Raw genomic sequence first — 20,982 nt, 5'->3', positions numbered from 1 at the left:
TTTCAACAGTAAGCCAAATACAGAAACAAACCTAGTTGTCATGTTTCAATTTGATACAACAGACAGCGATACCAGAACAAATACCTCAGTAAGATGTGTGGGCATCAGGCAGGGGAGACAGCTCAGTTAGTGGACCGCTTGCCCTGTAAGCACAAGGCTCTGAGTGCAGATCCCAGAAGCCACAATTAAGAACCAGTGCTAGCCGGGCCGTGACACCTGCCTGTAATCACAGCACTGGGAGGCAGAGACAGGACAGCTAGTACAGACTAGTTGTTGAGTTAAAAGACCAAGTCTCCAAGCAGACAGACAGACAGTGGAGGGCTCTGGAGGAATGACACATGAAGTTGTTTTTGGACCTTCAGAGGCACCATACACAGGCACATACATAAAAGCAGCGCTGGTAAAACAGGCTGAAATCCCACTTCGGTCAAATGAGACCAAATACAATACAGATTAGAACTACAAATTAATGAAACGTCCTTCTCTTAGAATATCTACTCTCATCAGCACAAGTTAAACATGGGATGAGGTCTTCTCTACAGCTGTTCTTATATGTGTTGTAAGTTAATTTGACATATCCAAGTTTTGATTTAGCTTTCAATTCCCTAGTATCATTCAAAACTGAAAAGGTTGGGCCTATTGTCTTGTGTACAAAATGCTTAAAACCATGAAGTTAATGTGTTAATTCAGTCTTCTGAAGACCAAAGCAAACACAAAAGACTTGAGGAAGTAGGCCTTGCTACAACTTGTAAAGTGCATTTTTCTTTGCTCATTTGTGCAAACAGGCTCCATTACTGATATATGTAATGTCATAAGAGCTCAACTGAAAAGATATAATTGAGTCTTGCAATTTAGAAAGAATAATACTGTTATTTAGCGGAGGTTCAAAATGAAAGATTACAATGTCATTTGTACAAGTAACAATACAATTTTTTTTTTTCGAGACAGGGTTTCTCTGTGTAGCTTTGGAGCCTATCCTGGAACTCACTCTGTAGACCAGGCTGGCCTGGAACTCACAGAGAACCGCCTGCCTCTGCCTCCCGAGTGCTGGGGTTAAAGGCGTGCGCCCCCACCACCTGGGTTATACTTTTAATATAAAGGCTTTTCATACCCATTTTCTTGTTTTCATGACATACATTATTGCTCCTTAACTTTACATTAAAATTATAGGCCTTTAAATTCGGAAAGTGTTGACCTTTCAGATGGTGACCTGGAAATATTATTTACACTTTAAGTTAGGGGGAACAGCGGTAGCTCAGTTGGCAGAGTGCTTACTTAGCACGCAAACAGGCTGGTTCCATCCCTAGCATCACATCCATGATGGTGGGGCATGGTGGTATAAGCCTGCAATCCTAGCATGAGAGAGACCGAAGCAAGAGGAACAGAAGCTCAGGGTAAACCCCCAAATTCCAGCCTGGAAAACAGAAAACCCCATCTGAAAAAGATAACTCATAACAACAAAAGAAATCCCCGAGGGGAAGCCTGGCTGGTTCTCCAAGCGTCTTCAAGTGTTCCTCAAAAACCTAAGTTTTGTTATTCCAACAACAAAATACATGCTAGTCCAAGAGTTTGGGGTTTTTTTTTCCTTACTAGTCTTCATTTTGCTGAGTTAGGTAGGTAGGTGTGTGTGTGTGTGTGTGTGTGTGTGTGTGTGTGTGTGTCTGTGTGTCTGTCAGGAGAAATTTCCATTAGCCTCAAGTACAGTTGGCTAGCTGCTGGTATATAAACAAGGTCTTAAATAATAACTTAAAATGAAGACTATTTACCAAATGGCATAACATTCTATCTGAAATTAGTATCATTAAAATAGAGGAAAGGAAAAAATCCCCTCTGGAGATTCCACTTTGAAGTGGTGTTTATATGACTGATATTTTGAAATGCTGAATAGGGAACATTTCTTTTTTTAGTCCATATGCAAGAACTGTCTACTTAAGGGTTTGGTGCAAAGACAGAACAGGCAATAGTCTGCCCTTAAAACACTACTGTGAAGGAAGGAAGTAGGCTCAACAGAAAGGACACCACACTGTTTCCTTCCCCTTCCAACCTCCTTTGGTCTTTCTAAACCAGAAATTTCGGAGATCTGCAAAGGTCCTCTACATCAATTTGATGAATTAGGCATGGCTGCGCCTCTTGTAGGCATCAGCACTTCGTACCCCCACTCCAACTGTATATACCAAAAGCTGGCTCGAATGTCCTTTGCTACAAGTTGCAAGGCTTCTAAATTCCATCTTCTAACGCAACTCATTTCCTCTTTTCTCTGAGAGAGAGAACACAGCACAACTGATAAATAGTTTTCTTAGACAGAGCAGTTTCTTGTTAAAGCTCAACAAGAAGCCAGCAAAAGACAATTTCATTTCCCTTTCTCAGCTCCTGGTCATTTCTCATAATGCTGGTATATTTGAAGGCCCTGAACTGGCAAGGGAAGGGAGCCACGGGATAGGATGGAGATTACCCATGAGGGCCACTGTGTTCTCCAAAGCCTCAGATGTTGTCCCTCAGACACTGGAGCCCCAGAAAACAGGCTGAAACACAAACAGGTAGTCCTGCTCTGCTCAGGCAGGTATACCTACATTGATGGCAGAAAAAGTATTTACTTCAGTGATTTCCACTTTTAGGAAAAGTCTAGTATACATAAGGAAGCCCTAGTAGTTTATGCTATTAACGTCATAAAAAAGGGAAGTGCTCCCAGAAGATTCTTCTCAAGAAGAAAAACCTCAAATAGGAAAGTGAGCTCTCTGCACGGGGCAAATGCAACCCTTTCCTCCTTTATCTTTTTGATGTGTTACAGAGGGAAAGACCAGTGGTGGTGCTAAGGTATAAAATGGTGCCATGCCATGACTATAAAATGATGTAAACCTCAAAAAGAGTAATTAGGCAAATATGAAGTAGATAATTAGAGGACTCCAATTGTGCAATGTGATGACACAATACAAGGGCAAAGCTCTGGGTGAAAAAAAAAACTATGTGAAAAGAATAGGGGAAGAAATTTCTAAGTCAAAAAGGCATTATTAAAGATCAAATTGCCTCTTTCACTTGGAATTATTTGGTGACAGACTTAGCCATGACTAGTATCCCCATTATCCTTCTGAATAACATGAAATCATCAACTATACCATGATTGGCATCCAACGTGAAATATGAGAGAACAGAGAAAAAAAAACCACAAGCTTATAAAATGATGCAAGAAAGGACTGTTTGCAGGTAGTGCCTCATCTCATTATTCAGTACATCATCCACAGGGATGACCACAGAAAACATGGTACACACAGGAGAAAGTACAAAACATACTGTATCTACCTACCGACGGTGGTGAATTAATAGGAAGGCTGCTAGTAATGAACACAATGTAAATGTGCCTATTCATATTTCAGTGTGACAGTCATTCAAGAGAGGAAGCACTGGTGACAGTGACGTGGACCACTTTGATAAAGCCTGTGAGAACAGGGAACACAAACAAATGCAACGGGAGCCAGGGCACTGAGGCTCCTTACCCCCTGATTCCGTGGTGCTCTTCTTGTTTAGGATTTTCAGGATATCTTTGGTAATCTTCTTCAGCTGATGCCTGGCTTCGTCACGCTCTTTCCCAACTCCATAGAGAAGGATTGTGCGCTGGTTACATTCATGACTTGAAGACTCGTCCTGAAAAACAGCAAATGCCTCTGAAGCCGGTTTGCAGGGCTGGGGGGTACATTGTGTACTCCTGAAACACACTAATCACAGCCTCTCCATGCCTGCTTGTGGGGGTGGCGTCTGCCTGCTCTGCAATTCACCTCAACCTCCACCGGCACCACCCCTGTTTGTCCAGTTTGGAACATACTAAAGTAAAAAATAATAAAGTGCCAGCTGACCTGAAGCATTTGATGTGGGCGTACCCTACAGAGTAAGTTCTGGCTATTGAAAGATTTTTCATTATCTAAATTTGAACATGGCATAAAATGATGATACTATTTCCTTAAGAAAAATACCATTTCCTTAGTGAGCTTGGTCTTAGATATACAGCAATAGTGTGTGTTTTATATTTAGGGGAAAAATCTTGCTAGGGCCTTCAAGTGCCTTCAGAAAAATGTACTACACTTACTTCAACATTACTATATAAGATATATTAGTATTTATTTGCAGATGATAGAAAAAGTAAAGTGTAAAGATCACTAGATGTAAGCTAAGTAGCTAGAAATACATACTCTGAGACACTCACTGTCACTCTTCCGTTTAGACCTGACTCCTCCAATGATCATGGCAAACCCAAGCTCTACTGTTTCTTCCTTGTGAGAAAACAAATTACTGAATCACCGAGTAATAAACATGAATCTAGCACTGAGTTGAATTACCCTTAGCCAGCTGTAACTGTCCGAGGGGTAGCCTAACTCCTAGGATTGGCTCAAACTTTGCAATGCTAATTTCTCCTTGACATCTTTCGTTTTCCATTTTCTGAATGAAGTTATTTATTTTTCAGTTGGATCTTTCAATATATCTCCCCCTTTGTTACTCTTTGTACAACATTGTCCATACTAAGGCATCCCCTTCCTACTCACCTCTTATCCTAAAGAACTCCTCCCTGGGGAAGAAAATTGCGTATGTTTATCATTAGCCACAGTCAAACCCTTCAGAAGTGGGGAACTGCAGTGTTACCCACAGAATTCTGTATGTTCTCTTCACACAGTAACAAACACCATGCTTCTGCAGCTGGTGAGGAAGCACCATGTTCACTCTCCAATTCTGTCACTTACACACCTGCCTTCAGGCTACAACTCAATGATACTGGACTGGAAATAATACACATTTGCATTTCCTGTTCACTTATCTTTCTATATCCCTCTGCTAATTCTTAATGTTACAATTGTCCAAACAGACCTAAAGAGGTCCAAACCTTTTACCAAAGGATGGTGAAAGATAAAATATCCACATACTAATAACAACTCAGGACAGCCACACGCTTAGGGCTGAGAGAGCTTGGAATGTATCTTAGTCATAACATTCAACAAACTCCATAATCCTGGGTAAAAAAAACCCTAGTTCCTAGTCCCAGAATCTTCTTCTGAAGAAGAGGGTAATGCCATTTTCTATTTATTGTGAAAATAAATGAGACATATGCACACATACAATGCCCTAGAGCACCACATATATATAGCACCATATGTTATATTATATATATATATATATATATATATATATATATATATATTATATATAGTGCTCGCTGCTCACATGCTAGACTCCCACTCCTCCACACACACCAGAGTCCACACTGCACTGCATTAATCAATATTTCCCACAGACCTGCTTAAGCTCTTCCTGCCACCTAAAACGCAAGCTCTCAATTGCTGACATCTGCCTACCAGTAGAGTGTTAGGAGTCCATCAGTGTCCTCAGCACACAGGGACTAGGAAGGAGAAGAAGAGTTTGGAGTGTTCCTCAAACAGAAATCATTGATTTTCTAGGTTGTTGTTCTTTGGCAGTAATGGTTGTCTTTCTGAGTCCACCATTATTCTCCTTAGTAAGCACCAAGTTGGCCCTTAATGCTTGGTGAGCACACCAAGCAAAAAGGAAGTCAGTAGAATACAGAACAAACATGGCTAATGGAGGATTGAAGGGAGAAAAGAAGATAAAAATCATGGTTTTGTAGGAAACAGTTGGCTGCTAAAGTGCTAAGAAAGTTAAAGAAGTGAGAGACCAATAGAAAGTTCATGTTTATGTGGTGAACGCCTTAGTTGTGGGGATGAGGAACAGAAAGCAGAATCTAATGGGCACCTGACGTAGAAAAGGATCAGACATCAGGGTCCAATGAATGAATGTGCGTAACACTGGATTTCACTGAATCAATTTGAAAAAAATCGTTGAGGAGAAAACAAGAAAGCGTATGGTTAATGAGTATTAGGTTTGATGTGGGCACTAATGGTGGTCAGAGCTGAGGCAGTAAGGGCAGCATTAAGTCCTGAGAGAGATGCCAAACTTCCACTTTCTACTTAGGTGAGAAAAGAAGGTAGCTGAGACTGTGGAGAAGAGGAACAAGCCATTAAAGGATGCACATCTGTGCTTCTTTACTTACTAAGATGCTCTAGCCATGCAAGGCCTAGAAATCAGGCTGGGAGACACAACAATAGGGACCATCAACCAACTGTCCACTAGGGACCAAATGGAGGTAAGGGGTCAGCTTAGGTGTCACGTCTGTTTTTACTTTTTTATTATTATTATTATTATTATTATTATTATTATTATTTTACTAAAAACGTGAATACCTCAAAAGAGGAGTTTCTCCAGAGTGGTTGTACAGATAGCACAGCAGGAAGCAGTGGGTTCAAGTAAGAGCTGCTAGGAAAGGAGTGAGGGGCAGGGGTGGCAGAGAAGTGACTCAGGTTTACTAGAAGCTGAGCAGGAAGAGTTTAAAAAAGAACACTTGATTTGAGGAATAAACAGCAAACTCTTGTTTCCAATAATGACACAAACAAGGGTGCCTTCAAAGGACAGCAAGTTTACAGAGCAGATTATTGATGAGAGGGGGAAACAATGGGCCACTGTCTAGATTAACAGGGAAGACAAGGACACTGCCTTACCCAAGGACAGGGAAAGAAATTTCAGGACAACAGCGCATGGGGACGAAGAAGTGGGGACCTTGAAGCTAGTCAGCCACTGGTGTGCTTGGGGGACTGACGCAGGAAGCACGGTCCTGATGGAGAGAGAGGTAATGGAGCCACTCCACAGCAGCATGCAAGGAGACGGGATGGGTGCGACAGGGAGAAGACCTTACTGACTTCCTTAAGTTATCCGGAAAATAGCAGTAACTATTATTGGCCTTCCAACAGCAAAGGAGAGACATTTTGAAGTTTCCAGCAGGCTACATGACTTTATATCTATTTTTTTTTTTTTTTGTATAAGTAGAAAAATAGACAAAACCCCAAACAGTGAATTTATCAGGTAAGGAGCAACCCAACCTATGAATATGTATCAAATACTTAAAGTTGACAGTGGATTTCTACTCCTTCAACTTAGTATTTAAGCATCCTCACATTGCATATTTGTGAGTAACATTAATGATCTGAGACCAAAACCAAAAATTATCCTAATATATATTCCCTGAAGGGCATATTCATTGGATAGAAAAGAACCAATTGAACCCTTTCCAGAACTCCAACTGTCTTTATTTTTAGCATAAATGCAGAGAATTGAACAGGCCATGTCCCCTGTAAACTGAGCTCTTAAAAGAACATCCTCCAGATTAATCACTTCCTTTTCCCAGGTATTACATCATGCTCAAAGGGACCTAGTTGATTAAGAAACTAGAAGCCTGTCTCTTTAAAACCACAGCATGTATACCCACCATAGAAAATATCTTCTCAGACAGACATCCTCAGGAGGAAATAATGGAGTTGGCCAAATTAAGGTCTGCTCTAAGCCATCTTGATTTCTTCAAAAAAATAAACATTAAGAATAATGGCCAAAATGTGTGTGCTTATAAAGTGTATATCTCACAGTGTGTGATGATAGAAGCTGAGCTCATTGGAGTAATGTGTTCTCCTTCCTCTGATCTTACATTCTGACATTTCTACAATGATTCAATTAGCATAGAATATCAGAATTACTTAATAATTAAGGATAAGTCTTTAAAAAAGCATTCTGAATGTGCTCTTTTCTCTGGAAAACTTACAACAAGCAGATGAATTTCATGCAAGTGTCCTTATAAAACAATACATAGAAGTCACACTTTAACTTTGTATATCTGAATACTTAAGTGGAAGCCCACCATGTACCACGATAAATGGAACACAATGCCCCACTTCATCACTGAGAACACAGTAAAAACCAAGTCTTAAAAACAAAGAATTAAGGACAAGGAGTAAGACTCAATGCCAGAGCATTTGCCTAGCAACTGGGAGGATCTGGGTTCAGTCTCTAGCACTAGCTCTACATGAATGAATCAACAACACAATAGAAACAAAAACAAAGCAAGCATTTACATCTTCAAATGTAAATTATTTTTAAAAAGTTGAAAACTCTCAAAACTTGCTATTTACCATGGCATCTCTCAGCTGAATCTCTCACTATAATCCCTTAGTTTTGTTCAGGAAGTAACTCAGACAAATGTTCCATCAATAGTAAGCCTTGTGCTAGAATAGTGAATGGATGTGCACATGGTGAGAGAATGTGTTACTAGGACAGGAAAACTGGCAGCTTCTTTTTATCAGTAACTATGCCTAAATGACAGTACCCTTTCTTACAAATCAAGAAAAAAAGACAACATATTTCTGAAGGAAATATTTGTTCTCCAGTAGCACAGAGTTCACAATATACTATTTCCTCTTCTTTCAAGCAAAGACAAGACTGGCAGATACTTGAATTATAAGAGACAACCTTCTTCTTGCTTAATATTTACAATGCCCAAGACTGCTTATTTTTGAAAGCTATTTTTGACAGAAACAACCTAAATTACTATGACCAAAAAAACTAAGCTAGCTAATAGAGTCATTCCCAAATATAATGTGTTTAGTAAAAAAATTCATTGATACCATAATGATAAAAGTCATTAGAATTGAAGGATCCCAACTGATAATCAAATATCTAATTACATCTTCATTCTTCTGCCCAAACACAGATACACAAGGACCATATGCACTTCAAGAAATGGCTTCCTGGCCTCAGAGTAATGCTCTCTTAATTAAACAGATTTCAGATGAACAGAATGTATTATTTTCAATGGATTTGGCAAAATAATTAACCATTTAAAATAAAAGTTTTGCTCAATTTTCCAAATTGTCTTGATCACAAAATAATCAAATTAAATTTCATTTCCCAATAATACTATTTTAAAGCATATGTAATAATGCTGTTTATTGACAGGAGAGGATGATGTGCCCAACTAATTATGCTATATAATAATACAGAATTTTAGGATGAGATACTTTCCACCTAAGTATTTTCGTGACTTTCATGGTTAGGTGACCAAAGGGGAAATTGGCAGTTGTCCCCAATGAGAAAATATGAAAAGGTTCAGAGAGAGGTGTTTGTGGTCGTCACTTAAAATCTGAAGAGAGATGAAGCAGGCTTAGGTCTAAGTTCTTTTTATTCTTCAAATCCCTACTGAGAATGTTTCAGGGATTTGAAAATCTATATTCTTAGTAAGAAAGCATAACTTAGGAATCTTGAGTTGATTTTCTTTTAATGTGGCAGACTGATTCACTAACGGTAACCTGTAATTCTCCTTCCAAATATTTGTTTTAACAGAGATCTCAGAAACACTACAAATATCTTAGAGTTTAGAACTGGGTATAAAGGCAAGTAACATGCTTATTTGATAAAGAGGAGTTCAGCCATTCTGTTCTCATTGGGTCCTGAAGAGGAGAGAGACTTCAGAGATGTACGGGGAGAGTCTCAGAAACAAAGGTGGCTCTGGACCAGATAGCATGGGTTGAGATGGAGTCTCCAATTAACCTGACTGCTTGCTCTACTCAGTTTCCTTCATTTAAAATTTGATGATAAAATAAAAATGAGTTAATTCATGGCAGTATAAGAAATCAAATTTTAGCAACTATTATTTTGAAGCATAAAGCTCTATTTAAAAAGTATTTCAGACACCTAAATCAGCAAGTAAGAACAGTTTAACTGGCTTTGTTTATATGAAGGTAAGAACAACCGCATAGACTTTTCAAAAATTTACAATAAAATCAACTCTTATTTCTAGGTGATAGAAAAATTGCAGCTTGTATGTAACTGAATATTGCTGACATGAGTGAAATTGATAGCTTGATTTCAAATTTTGGTGGTAATAATGCCCTGTCTATTTAATCCCGTGGTCCTCATGCTTTAGTGTGCCTGAGCATCACATAGAAGGAAGGTTAAATACAAATGGGGGTCTCTGGTTCATGGAGGCTAGGTAGGTTCCCTAAATGCACATTCTTAAAAAAAAAAAAAAAAGGTCGAAGTGATGCTGAGCTGCCACAACACACTTTCACACCATTAAATAGATTTAACACACTCAAAATTCAGAATAAGTAAAGTATATCTTCCTAGTAGAGGCATCTACCCAAGGGATTTTACTACTAACAGAAAGCCATTTCAGTTGGAAATATTGTGCTTGTACACAATGCATGTTCTTTTTCACAAAGTGCAGAAGCCAGAAATATTCATATAAATATAAAGCAGTAACAAATTTATCCTACAATTTCACTCCAAATGTATCTTTTGCCTTGTTGATATAAAAGTTAAAGAATTGCATATAACAGTGATACAAAGGTGATTTAATTTAATATTAGCTTTACCTACAGACTCAAAACTACAAAAAACATTTTTCATTTATTAAGTTCTATTCAGGTCAATCATGAAGGCTGCTTCATGCAATCAGGCTGGCAATGGATACAACTGCTTTCTTTCCTAATTTAATTGGAGAGTCTAATAATTTATAATGGGATGATGCTGTTTTGCCCACAAAGACGTTAATCAAACACAGATTTTAAGTAATGACATTATGAACTAGGATAAAACAAGAAGCAAAAGGCTTACCATCCCTAAGGAAGCACACATTTTGAGATAATAGAATTACTTGTTAGACAGTCACACATCATCCACTTTGAGCACAGTATGTTTTCAGGTGAACAGACATCTGAAAAAGCAAACTTGCACCATTCTCCTGGGAACAGATTTAGAAGACTTCATCTCAACTTGGATTTATCATTTATTTGCATGGAAAATCCCCCCCTTTAAAAAAAAAAACTTGCAGCTTACTGATTCCATGACAGGTTTTAGATAAAAGCCACAGTATCTTAAAGTGTTTTTCAAAGATGACTTCTCAGCCACCTTTGCCCCATTATTTCCCAAGAGATAAAAGCAGAAGTCCTAAAACCAGACAGACTCAGTGTCTGCACAGCTTTGAATGTGCAGTGGAAGGTAATCTCTTACTGGGATGTTCTTCCTTCCCCTCTCCCTTTACTTCTCTCTAGAACACTCCAGACAGCATCACTGAAAACTCAGCAGATTCTCTATCACAGAGGGCATTGGCAACTAACCTCCATGGCTGAGGAGAAACACCAGATGCCAGCCTGCAAGTTCTACTAACTAGTATTACTGGAGACACCCAAATCCTTCAGAATCAACGGAATAACCAGGTAATGTTACATGATCACTTGATAGATTTGTACTTACACTCTGAAGTATATGAATATTTTCCAACTTTGTTCTTAAAATAGAAAATATTATATAGCAATTAATAAAATCAGAAATTATGTTTTGAATAGCATTAAGTTAATAAAAACTAAAATACAAGTCTTAGCGATATGGGAGATTAAGTTCTTCAATAAAAATATGCCAAACATGGAGGAATGTTGATGTTTTGACTGTGAAATAAAAATTAAATATAAACAAAAGGAACGTGATTTCCCAATGTTAAGAGAGTTGTTAAATAGTTTACCTGCTGTGCACAATGAGCATTCCTAAGGTAGAATTGCCAGAACAATCTAGCAATGAATCAATAAAGAGAACTAGTGATTGCAAAGAGGACTGAACTCAGTGGTTCTCCTTCTTTCCCTCTGAGGTGCTGAATAAGGTGCTGAGAGCGGAGGTCATACACCTGCTAATATTCTTAACTGTGTAATTTTCAGTAATTAAAGGATGCCATTGATATTTGGAGCGAATATCTGCTATCTTTATACATCATGTTAGGTCTTATATGAGAGTTATGTGGGTTTTTTTTAACTGTATTTGAATATGAGGAATTGTGTTTTATGAGAAATCATCTCATTTATTTGATGGACATTTGAAAAGCTTTAAATTCCATCTTAAATCTCAAGTTAGATGCCATACAGAACACATTTAAGTCAACTGCTACTCTTCCTTGAGTTGTCTGTTATGTGATAACCTGGGAAATCAGAGGAGGATCAATTTCTGCTATTTTATTTTAGCTACCATTAAATACACCACAAACCTGGGAATGATGCTCTGGCTGCTTTGAGAAACGTCAAGTAATGGTTACATATACAAATGCTGTTGCCGCCGCCGCCTTCTATTATTGTTACTGTTTTAGGGTTCACATGGAATGATATTCAAAAAACATACACAAACTTTAAACATAATGAACCACTTGAAAATGAGAACTATATGGGCTAAAAATATTCCAGAGTAAATAGTGAATCTCTGTAAGGCTAATATTAGTTGCATGGCTGACTATGCACTGCCAGAAACATTTCCCAAAACACAGAAATATTCTGGATACTTATTTTCTACAATTTACTACTTATTTTATTGAATAAACTTTCCAACAGTGATTTCATACCAAATTCTTTGATTGGTATTTCATTTATAATTCTAACGCATAATCTATCACTTTTCCATTGAATTCATCAGTGATACTAAAGTATGAAACCAAGAACATGGGCACAGAAGGAAAGAGAGCTGTAAACAGAAACCAAAGGTAACAAGGCTTGAAAGAAGCTGAAGGGCAATAAACAAAGCATCACTAGCATGCCTGTCGTCAGGCCTTCCTACATACATAGAGGAGGGCAGACACTAAGATGACAGTGTGAAAAACAAACATTCAACAACACAAACGCAAGGCTCCCATAACATCATGCAATGCACTTCATGGCATTTTAATTTGCTAGAGATGGAATATTTGTTTAGATGGAAAATCCAGGGATTCAGTTTTCTATTAATTTCTACCAACTGCCACCATAAAGATAAAAAAAAAAAAACTCCAGTTTTAAGCAACATTGTGCTTCTGAAAGCTACATATAGAGATAACAACCAAACCAATGACCTGTGACTAAATGTACTCACACCCCCTCTCTACTCTAGGAGCTAGCACAATGGAGATGCCTGGGGTTGACACCACCGCAGCCAATACCACCTTCACACCTGGGAATGTCACCCTGTGCAGCAGAGACTACAAGATAACCCAGGTTCTCTTCCCCTTGCTCTACACCGTCCTGTTCTTCGCTGGACTCATCACAAACAGCTTGGCAATGAGGATTTTCTTTCAAATCCGCAGTAAATCCAACTTCATTATTTTCCTTAAGAACACAGTCATTTCTGATCTTCTCATGATTCTAACTTTTCCATTCAAAATTCTCAGTGATGCCAAACTGGGAGCCGGGCCTCTGAGAACCTTGGTGTGCCAAGTTACCTCAGTCACGTTTTATTTCACAATGTATATCAGTATATCATTCCTTGGATTGATAACCATTGACCGCTACCTGAAGACCACCCGGCCATTTAAAACTTCCAACCCCAGCAACCTCTTGGGTGCAAAGATTCTTTCTGTTGTCATCTGGGCCTTCATGTTCTTCCTCTCACTGCCCAACATGATTCTCACCAACAGGAGGCCGGAAGACAAGAACATAAAGAAATGTTCCTTCTTAAAGTCAGAGTTTGGACTGGTCTGGCATGAAATAGTCAATTACATCTGTCAAGTCATTTTCTGGATTAATTTCCTAATTGTCATTGTTTGTTACAGTCTCATTACAAAAGAACTCTATAGGTCCTACGTAAGAACAAGAGGTGTAGGCAAAGTCCCCAAGAAAAAGGTGAATGTCAAAGTTTTTATCATCATTGCTGTGTTCTTCGTTTGTTTTGTTCCCTTCCATTTTGCACGGATTCCCTACACCCTGAGCCAAACGCGGGCTGTCTTTGACTGCGCCGCTGAGAACACTCTGTTCTATGTGAAGGAGAGCACCTTGTGGCTGACGTCCCTGAATGCCTGCCTTGACCCATTCATATATTTTTTTCTTTGCAAGTCTTTCCGAAATTCCTTGACAAGTATGCTGAGGTGTTCTAAAGCTACATCACCCTCTGGAGAAAACAAAAAGAAAGGACAGGAAAGTGGTGACCCAAGTGAGGAGACCCCAATGTAAAATGTGACCTGAGGACTGCTTCAGTCTGTAGTGTGCAGACTCCTCCGAGGAAATCACCACGCCGAAATAGTAACACTCACTTAAAAGAAGCTGAGCTAATGACTCTTTAGATTAGCAATAAAATAGGGAAATAATCTTTATCTAATATATGTATAGTAGATATATGGCATATATATATATGCCATCTTAAAATACAAGGGAAAAATACTAATCTGCAAAGGTATAGTAAAATAAACAGCATCCTATTGCTATACTGCAAGCAAACCCACAAAGAATTAATGCCTTATCCAGTTTCTGCAAAATGAGCAATCATGAAATGTAATATTCACTGACATTTTAAAATCCATTACCAATCAGTATTATTTTTGTAATAAGTGAAAAATTATGTTCGACCTGATACATCAAGTACAGTAACTACTGACTTCTCATTTATAGTACCAGGGACAACAACAACCCCACAGACACTTAAACCAAATGAAATGACATTGGATGAGGCCTGAATTAGTATAAATGCTCACTAGGATGGTAGAAGTTTAAAGATGTACCTCTCCATAAAGAACAGACATAGTGAATAAACCATTAACTTAAGGAGTGTAAACTTTCATAACATTCTAATATTTAAAAGAAAGTGTAAACTTTCATAACATTCTAATATTTAAAAGAAAATATATTACTACTTCCTTAACACTAGAGAAAGCAACTTCACTAAGATTCTGAGGTTACTCAGTTCAGTGCCATCGTTGGCACTTATCTTTGTTACTCAGCTTTGGAAATGCCTGCTGCTTGAATGACAAAAACACTGCTTAGAAAGAAAAAAATAAGTAGCTATAATTACCAAATTGCACCTCACATCTACCAATAAGAAAGCAACTGAAAAAAAAAAAAAAAGAAAGCAACTGAACTATCTGACATTACCTGTTTGTAATCACGTGTATTGTATAAAAATTGCATTTATTCTATACTGTTTTGTTGGAATTTCTTTGTTTAAATGTTTAGAGACAATAGCTCAAACTTCTTCTCCTATATTAAACAGTAAATGTATTTAAGAACTGTGGCCAGTATAGCTTTATGATGTATTATTTTTCAGTCTCTTCAGAAAAAAAATCACATCGTGATTTTAAGTCCTCATGTAATTAAAAGCAGGTAAGATGTGTAGTCAGATTTCATATATTTCATAATTGATATTTTTATTTTTATTAGTAATCAACACAGAACTGGTACATAATCATTGGGTAGGTGTGATACTTCAATTTATGCATATAAGCAATAATGTCTAAATTGGGGTCATACTTGACAGCTTCAATATAGACAAAATATTCAATGTATGGAAGTTCAAATCATTTGTCTCAATTATTTTTTAATTACATTTTTTATTCATTTTACTTACCCACCACAGTTCCCCCCTCCCTCCCTTCCACCCCCAACTCACCCCCATCCACTCCTCAGAAAGGGTAAGGCCTCCCATGAAGAGTCAATAAGATCTGGCACTTTCAGTTGAAGCAGGACCAAGCCCTTCCCCTCCACATCAATGCTGAGCAAGGCATCCCACCTCATGGAATGGGCTTCAAAAAGCCAGCACATGTACCAGGGTTAGATCCAGGGGTCCCACAAACAGACTGGGCTAAAAAACTGTCGCCCACATGCAGTGGTCCTAGTTTGGTCTCATGTAGGCCACACAGCTGTCAGTCTAGTGTCCTTAAGTGCCTACAAGTTCAGGTCATCTGCCTTTGTACATTTCCCTGTCATGACCTTGACCCCCCTTGCTCATATAATCTCTCTTCCCTCTCTTCAACTGAACTCCTGCAGCTTGGCCCAGTGCTTGGATGTGGGTCTCTGCATCTGCTTCCATCAGTTACTGGATGAAGGCTCTATGATGACAGGGTATTCACCAATCTGATTACAGGGATATCTCAATAGAGAGAGCCACTACTAGGCTAGGGAGAAACCTGATGTTAGGGAAATTCCCAGGAATCCACAAGCATTTGTCTCAATTATTGATGCTCCTTAGAGGTGATTCTCCAACAGATGATGGTATAGATAATAGCATCTAAATATCATGTAAAATAAATGAAAAGGGTAAATTCTAGTATAGGCAAGTTTGTTGAACTTCAATAATGTTTTCCAAACCCAACACAACTTCTCAACTTACATTTTGGTACAAAGCTAAGGATATGTAACTCTTAATGTGGCAACCATTCCTGAGTGGCCGCACTTCCTACTCGGCCACTGCTACAGTGAGAACAAGATGTTGGAGATGGAGGTAGAGACTGTGAAAAATGTGCATGTGAAGGCTGGGGACACAGCTTGAGAGAGAGCACTCTTGCGTAGCAAGGTGTGGGACCCAGGTTCAATCTCCAGCACTGTAATAAAAAGAGGGCACAGTCTATGACACGGACTGCAGAACAAACAGCCATTGTCATTTCTGCCACAGTACTCACTCTCCGTTACAACACCCTTTTTGGGCAACAGAGGAGAATCTCACTACCAACTACCTCCATCAAACTTTATTTTGCATATGAGACAAATAAAGGGCAGCAGTAACCCCTAAACCATCCAAGTGTAGAACAGGAAGTGTATGAAAGCTCTTCATCAAGGTCTCATGAGTTCAGCGTGAATGTGATGAGGGACTGCTGGGGAAACAGACTACCTGAACAATTCTCCTTTTGTGGCTATTCACTGTGTTATTTTTCTACAAGAGACAGACAAATAATGCTGATAGGATTATGGGATTTTAACACCACCAAAATAAAAACCTGCAAGGTGTTTGGAATTACCTATGTTTTATAGTTTCATATATACAGCATAAAATTTTGGATTAAGCCCTAAATCACACTTTTGGGTTTCTTTACTGAAAGGCAATAATAGGCACCACATAGTCCTCACTACTGAACACATTCAAGACAGTCTGATAAACAGACATGGTTTATGCCTATTATCACAGCCTCAGTGGGTAAAGTAAAAGATCACTTCAAGATCAAGAACAGCCTGGTTTATATAGCCATTTCCACATCAGCCAGGGCTAGAAAGACCCTGTCTCAAAGTAAAATGAACTCCCCAAAGCCAACAGTCTAAAATGTTGGTGTTATCAAATGCCTACTCTACACAGAACATGTCACCTTCACCAGCTGCAAATACTTTGACGTAAGTAAAGACCACATCTCCAATTAATTTTTTTAAGTGAAACCAAATTTGGTACATGCGAATTGTTGAAAAGATGAGCCAATAAAATGTAGTCCTGTCCTATAGCTCAGTGGCTTACCAGGCTTGAGGATGCTATGGTTAGAGTTTTTCCTCAGAGATTTCACACAGAAAGCATATGAAGCAGGCCTTGCCCAAACCACAGTCCCTACTTACAGATCCCGGCTCACCACCTGTTTATGAGCGGTCCATGGTCTAAATATGCTTTTTATATTTTAAGAATAAATTTGTGTTACATGGTCTGTATAGGAAATTAGAATTCCAATGTCCACTGAGAGGCTTCCCAAAAACACAGCTGCACTGTGCAAGCCGTGTATCTAAGACTTCTGTGCCACAACAATAGAACTGGGCTGTGGGAAGCAAGAGCACTCAGCCTTAAACATTTGCCCTTTAAAAAAATATGGAAACAACCTAGATGCCCTTCAACTGAAGAATGGGTAAATAAAATGTGGTACATATACATACACAATGGAGTACTACTCAGCAGAGAAAAACATGACATCATAAGGTTTGCAGGCAAATGGATGGAACTAGAAAATATCATCCTGAGTGAGGTAACCCAGACTCAGAAAGACAAACATGGTATGTACTCACTCATAAGTGGACACTAGATGTAAAGCAAAAGATAACCAGACTGCAACTCACAACTTCTGGGAGGCTACCTAGTAAAGAGGAACCTAAGAAAGACACAGGGATCGGCCAGAGACAGAAATGGATGAGATCTACATGAACAAACTGGACGTGAGGGGGGGGGTAATGGAGGGCAAGGGTCGGGGGAAAGAGAGCTTAGGGGAGCAGGAGGTCCCATCTGGATCAGGAACAGAGTGGGAGAACAAGGAAAGAGACACCATGATAAATGAAGACCCCATGGGAATAGGAAGAAGCAGAGTGCTACAGAGGTCCCCAGAAATCCACAAAGATACCTCCACTATAGACTACTGGCAATGGTTGAGTGAGTGCCTAAGCTGACCTACTCTGATGATTGGATGGCCGAATGAACACCCTAACTGTCATAATAGAACTCTCATCCAGTGACTGATGGAAGCAGATGCAGAGATCCACCGCCAAGCCCCAGGTGGAGCTCCAGGAGTCCAACTGGCGAAAGAGAGGAGGGATTATATGAGCAAGAGATATTGAGATCATGATTGGAAAAAGCACAGGGACAAATAGCCAAACTAGCAGAAACACATGAACTGTGAACCAATAGCTGAGGAGCCCCCATGGAACTGGACCAGGTCCTCTGGATAAGTGAGACAGTTGATGAGCTTGAACTATTTAGGACCGGGACCTGTTCTTGGTGCATGAGCTGGCTTTTTGGAACCTGGGGCCTATGGTGAGACACTTTGCTCAGCCTTGGTGCAGGGAGGAGGGGACTGGACCTGACTCAACTGAATCTACCAGGCTGAGCTGACTCCCCAGGGGAGACCTTGCCTTGGAGGAGGTAGGAATGGGGGGTGGATTGGGGAGTAAGGGCGGGGGGGGGGGGGTGGGAGGAGGAAGGACAGGGGAATCCATGGCTGATATATAAAATTAAATTAATTATAAAATAAAAATATTTTAAAAATATAATCTGCCCACCCTTGAATCACCACTTTCTCAAAAGAAATAAAACTTCAGAGACAAAAACTTCTCACCACATGTGTGGCTATTCCATAGATTTAAGCAATGTCCACGGTGGAATTAGAGTCACCAGTGGGAACTGAAGATATGGAAATACAACTGTAATCACAATCACTAAGAAATGGATGGATTTAGCAAAATGGGGAGAACATGAGAAGGTAATTTCCAGAAGGAAAGTAAATGGACAATATGTAAATGAAATGAAATATGTCCTTATAATATAAATTTATACTTACATGGCACAGAGTATTTTACTTATAATTTTTTAATTGACTTAAATATTTTAGTAAGAATTAGAGAATAGGGCAGTCCCCACCATCTGGCAAGCAGGTCAGTGACTCATCTGTCAGCTGTACTGCTACCACCCACTGGATTCTGTTCCCCCAAGACCCAGTCTGCCTCCCAACCCCATCCACCTCAACATCCCCCCCGGCCATGCCATCCCCACAACTCTAGCAGACTACATAGGCCCAGATACAGCACAAAACAGTCAGAAGAACAGCAGCACCTTCACTGGGCTCCATATTCTGGCCTCCAACTTTGGAAGAGGAGTTAAGCTTTACAGGAGGCCAGGCTGAATCTAAGCACCCAAGGCCCCACAAACATCAGCAGAGATATCATACTGGGCCTGAAGACTAACCACTTACCCAATCCCTTGGACACCAGGCCAGAAGACAAGAGAGGAAACAGAAAACAAAGGAACAAAACATTCATCCAACGAAGGCAAATGAAAGAATCAACACTCAGACCTATAATCATCCCAAATCCAGATGCCTCAATGCCAGTTAAGAACGCATTCAATAACAGAAAGGGCAATCCTAAGATCACTGGCACCACCAGAACCCAGTGATCTTGGAACAGCAAGACCTGAGTATTCCAGTGGAGCTGAAGCACAAGAAAACAACCTTAAAAATAATGTTATGAAGATGATAGAGACCATTAAAGAGGAAATGAAAAACTTCCTTAAAGAAATCAAGGAAAAAACAAACAAAAAAAAATTGGAAGGAATCGAAAAATCCCTTAAGAATTCCAAGAAAGCCAAGAAAAAAACAATCAAACAGGTGAAGGAAAGGGGTCAAGACCTGAAAATTGAAATAGAAGCAATATGGAAAACACATACCGAGGGAATGCTGGAAACAGAAAATCTGGGTAAGTGAATAGGAACTACAGATGTAAGCATCACCAACAGAATGCGAGAGATGGAAGAGAGAATCTCAGGGGTTGAAGATATGATAGAAAAAATGGATTCATTGGTGAAAGAGAATGTTAAATCTAAAAGATTCCTAACACAAAACATCCAGGAAATCTGGAACACCATGAAAGGACCAAACTTAAGAATAATAGGAATAGAAGGAAAAGAATCCCAGCTCAAAGGCACAGAAAATATATTCCACAAAATCATAGAAGAGAATTTACCTAACCTAAAGAAGGACATGTCTATAAAGGTACAAAAAGCTTACAGAACACCAAATAGACGAGACCAGAAAAAAGTTCTCTCACCACATAATAATCAAAATACTAAACATACAGAATAAAGAAAAAATATTAAAAGCTGCAAAGGAAAAAGGCCAAGTAACATATAAAGGCAGACCCATCAGAATTACACCCAACTTCTCAATGGAGACTCTAAAAGCCAGAAGGACCTAGACAGATATCTTGCAGACACTAGGAGACCACTGATGCCAGTCCAAACTTCTATACCCAGTAAAACTTTCAATTACCATAGATGGAAAAAAACAAGATATTTCAAGATAAAGCCACATAACCAAAGTTAAATCAAGACCAGATAAACAATTTAAATAGACCTATAACCCCTAAGTAATAGAAGCAATCATTAAAAGTTTCCCAAACAAAAAACAAAAAAAAAATCCCCAAGACCAGGTGATTTCAGCACATAATTCTGCCAGACTTTTGAACAAGAGTTGACACCAATACTCATCAAATTATTCCATACAATAAAAACAGAAGAAACATTACCAAAGTCTTTTTATGAGGCTACAGTTACCCTGATACCCAAACTACACAAATACTCAATAAAGAAAGAGAACTGCAGACCAATTTCCCTCATGAACATTAATGCAAAAATACTCAATAAAACACTGGCAAACCAAATCCAAGAACACATCAAAAAGATCATCCAACATGATCAAGTGGGCTTCATCGCAGAGATGCAGGTATGGTTCAACATACAAAAATCTGTCAATGTAACCCACCATTTAAGCAAACTGAAAGAAAAAAACCACATGATCATCTCATTAGAAGCTGAAAGCCAACACCCCTTCATGATCAAGTTCTTATACAGATAAGGGATACAAGAAACATATTTGAACAT

General features: G+C 39.0%; 2 protein-coding genes across 6 annotated transcripts in view; one reads left to right on the top strand and one right to left on the bottom strand.

Moving 5' to 3' along the window:
- Positions 1–20,982, bottom strand: part of Med12l (mediator complex subunit 12L) — a 301,677-nt gene that overhangs the window by 67,338 nt on the left and 213,357 nt on the right. For all 5 annotated transcript variants that reach the window (XM_059265389.1, XM_059265393.1, XM_059265391.1 and 2 more), the window contains one exon: positions 3,492–3,639. In XM_059265389.1, the coding sequence (XP_059121372.1) occupies positions 3,492–3,639 (148 nt within the window). The remainder of the gene's footprint in view (positions 1–3,491; positions 3,640–20,982) is intronic.
- Positions 10,699–13,993, top strand: P2ry12 (purinergic receptor P2Y12). Its single transcript, XM_059265396.1, has 2 exons — positions 10,699–11,093; positions 12,778–13,993. Exon 2 carries the CDS (start codon positions 12,789–12,791, stop codon positions 13,830–13,832), a length of 1,044 nt encoding a protein of 347 aa, XP_059121379.1. The 5' UTR covers positions 10,699–11,093; positions 12,778–12,788; the 3' UTR covers positions 13,833–13,993.

The sequence above is a fragment of the Peromyscus eremicus genome, chromosome 6, assembly GCF_949786415.1.
Source record: "Peromyscus eremicus chromosome 6, PerEre_H2_v1, whole genome shotgun sequence".
Classification (NCBI taxonomy): domain Eukaryota; kingdom Metazoa; phylum Chordata; class Mammalia; order Rodentia; family Cricetidae; genus Peromyscus; species Peromyscus eremicus.
The sequence above is the reverse complement of the archived record's forward strand: the minus strand, read 5'-3'. Positions and strand labels throughout refer to the sequence as shown.

Coding starts and splice junctions, on each gene's coding strand:
- P2ry12 (XM_059265396.1), top strand. CDS start 12,789: ATGGAGATGCCTGGGGTTGACACCACCGCAGCCAATACCACCTTCACA.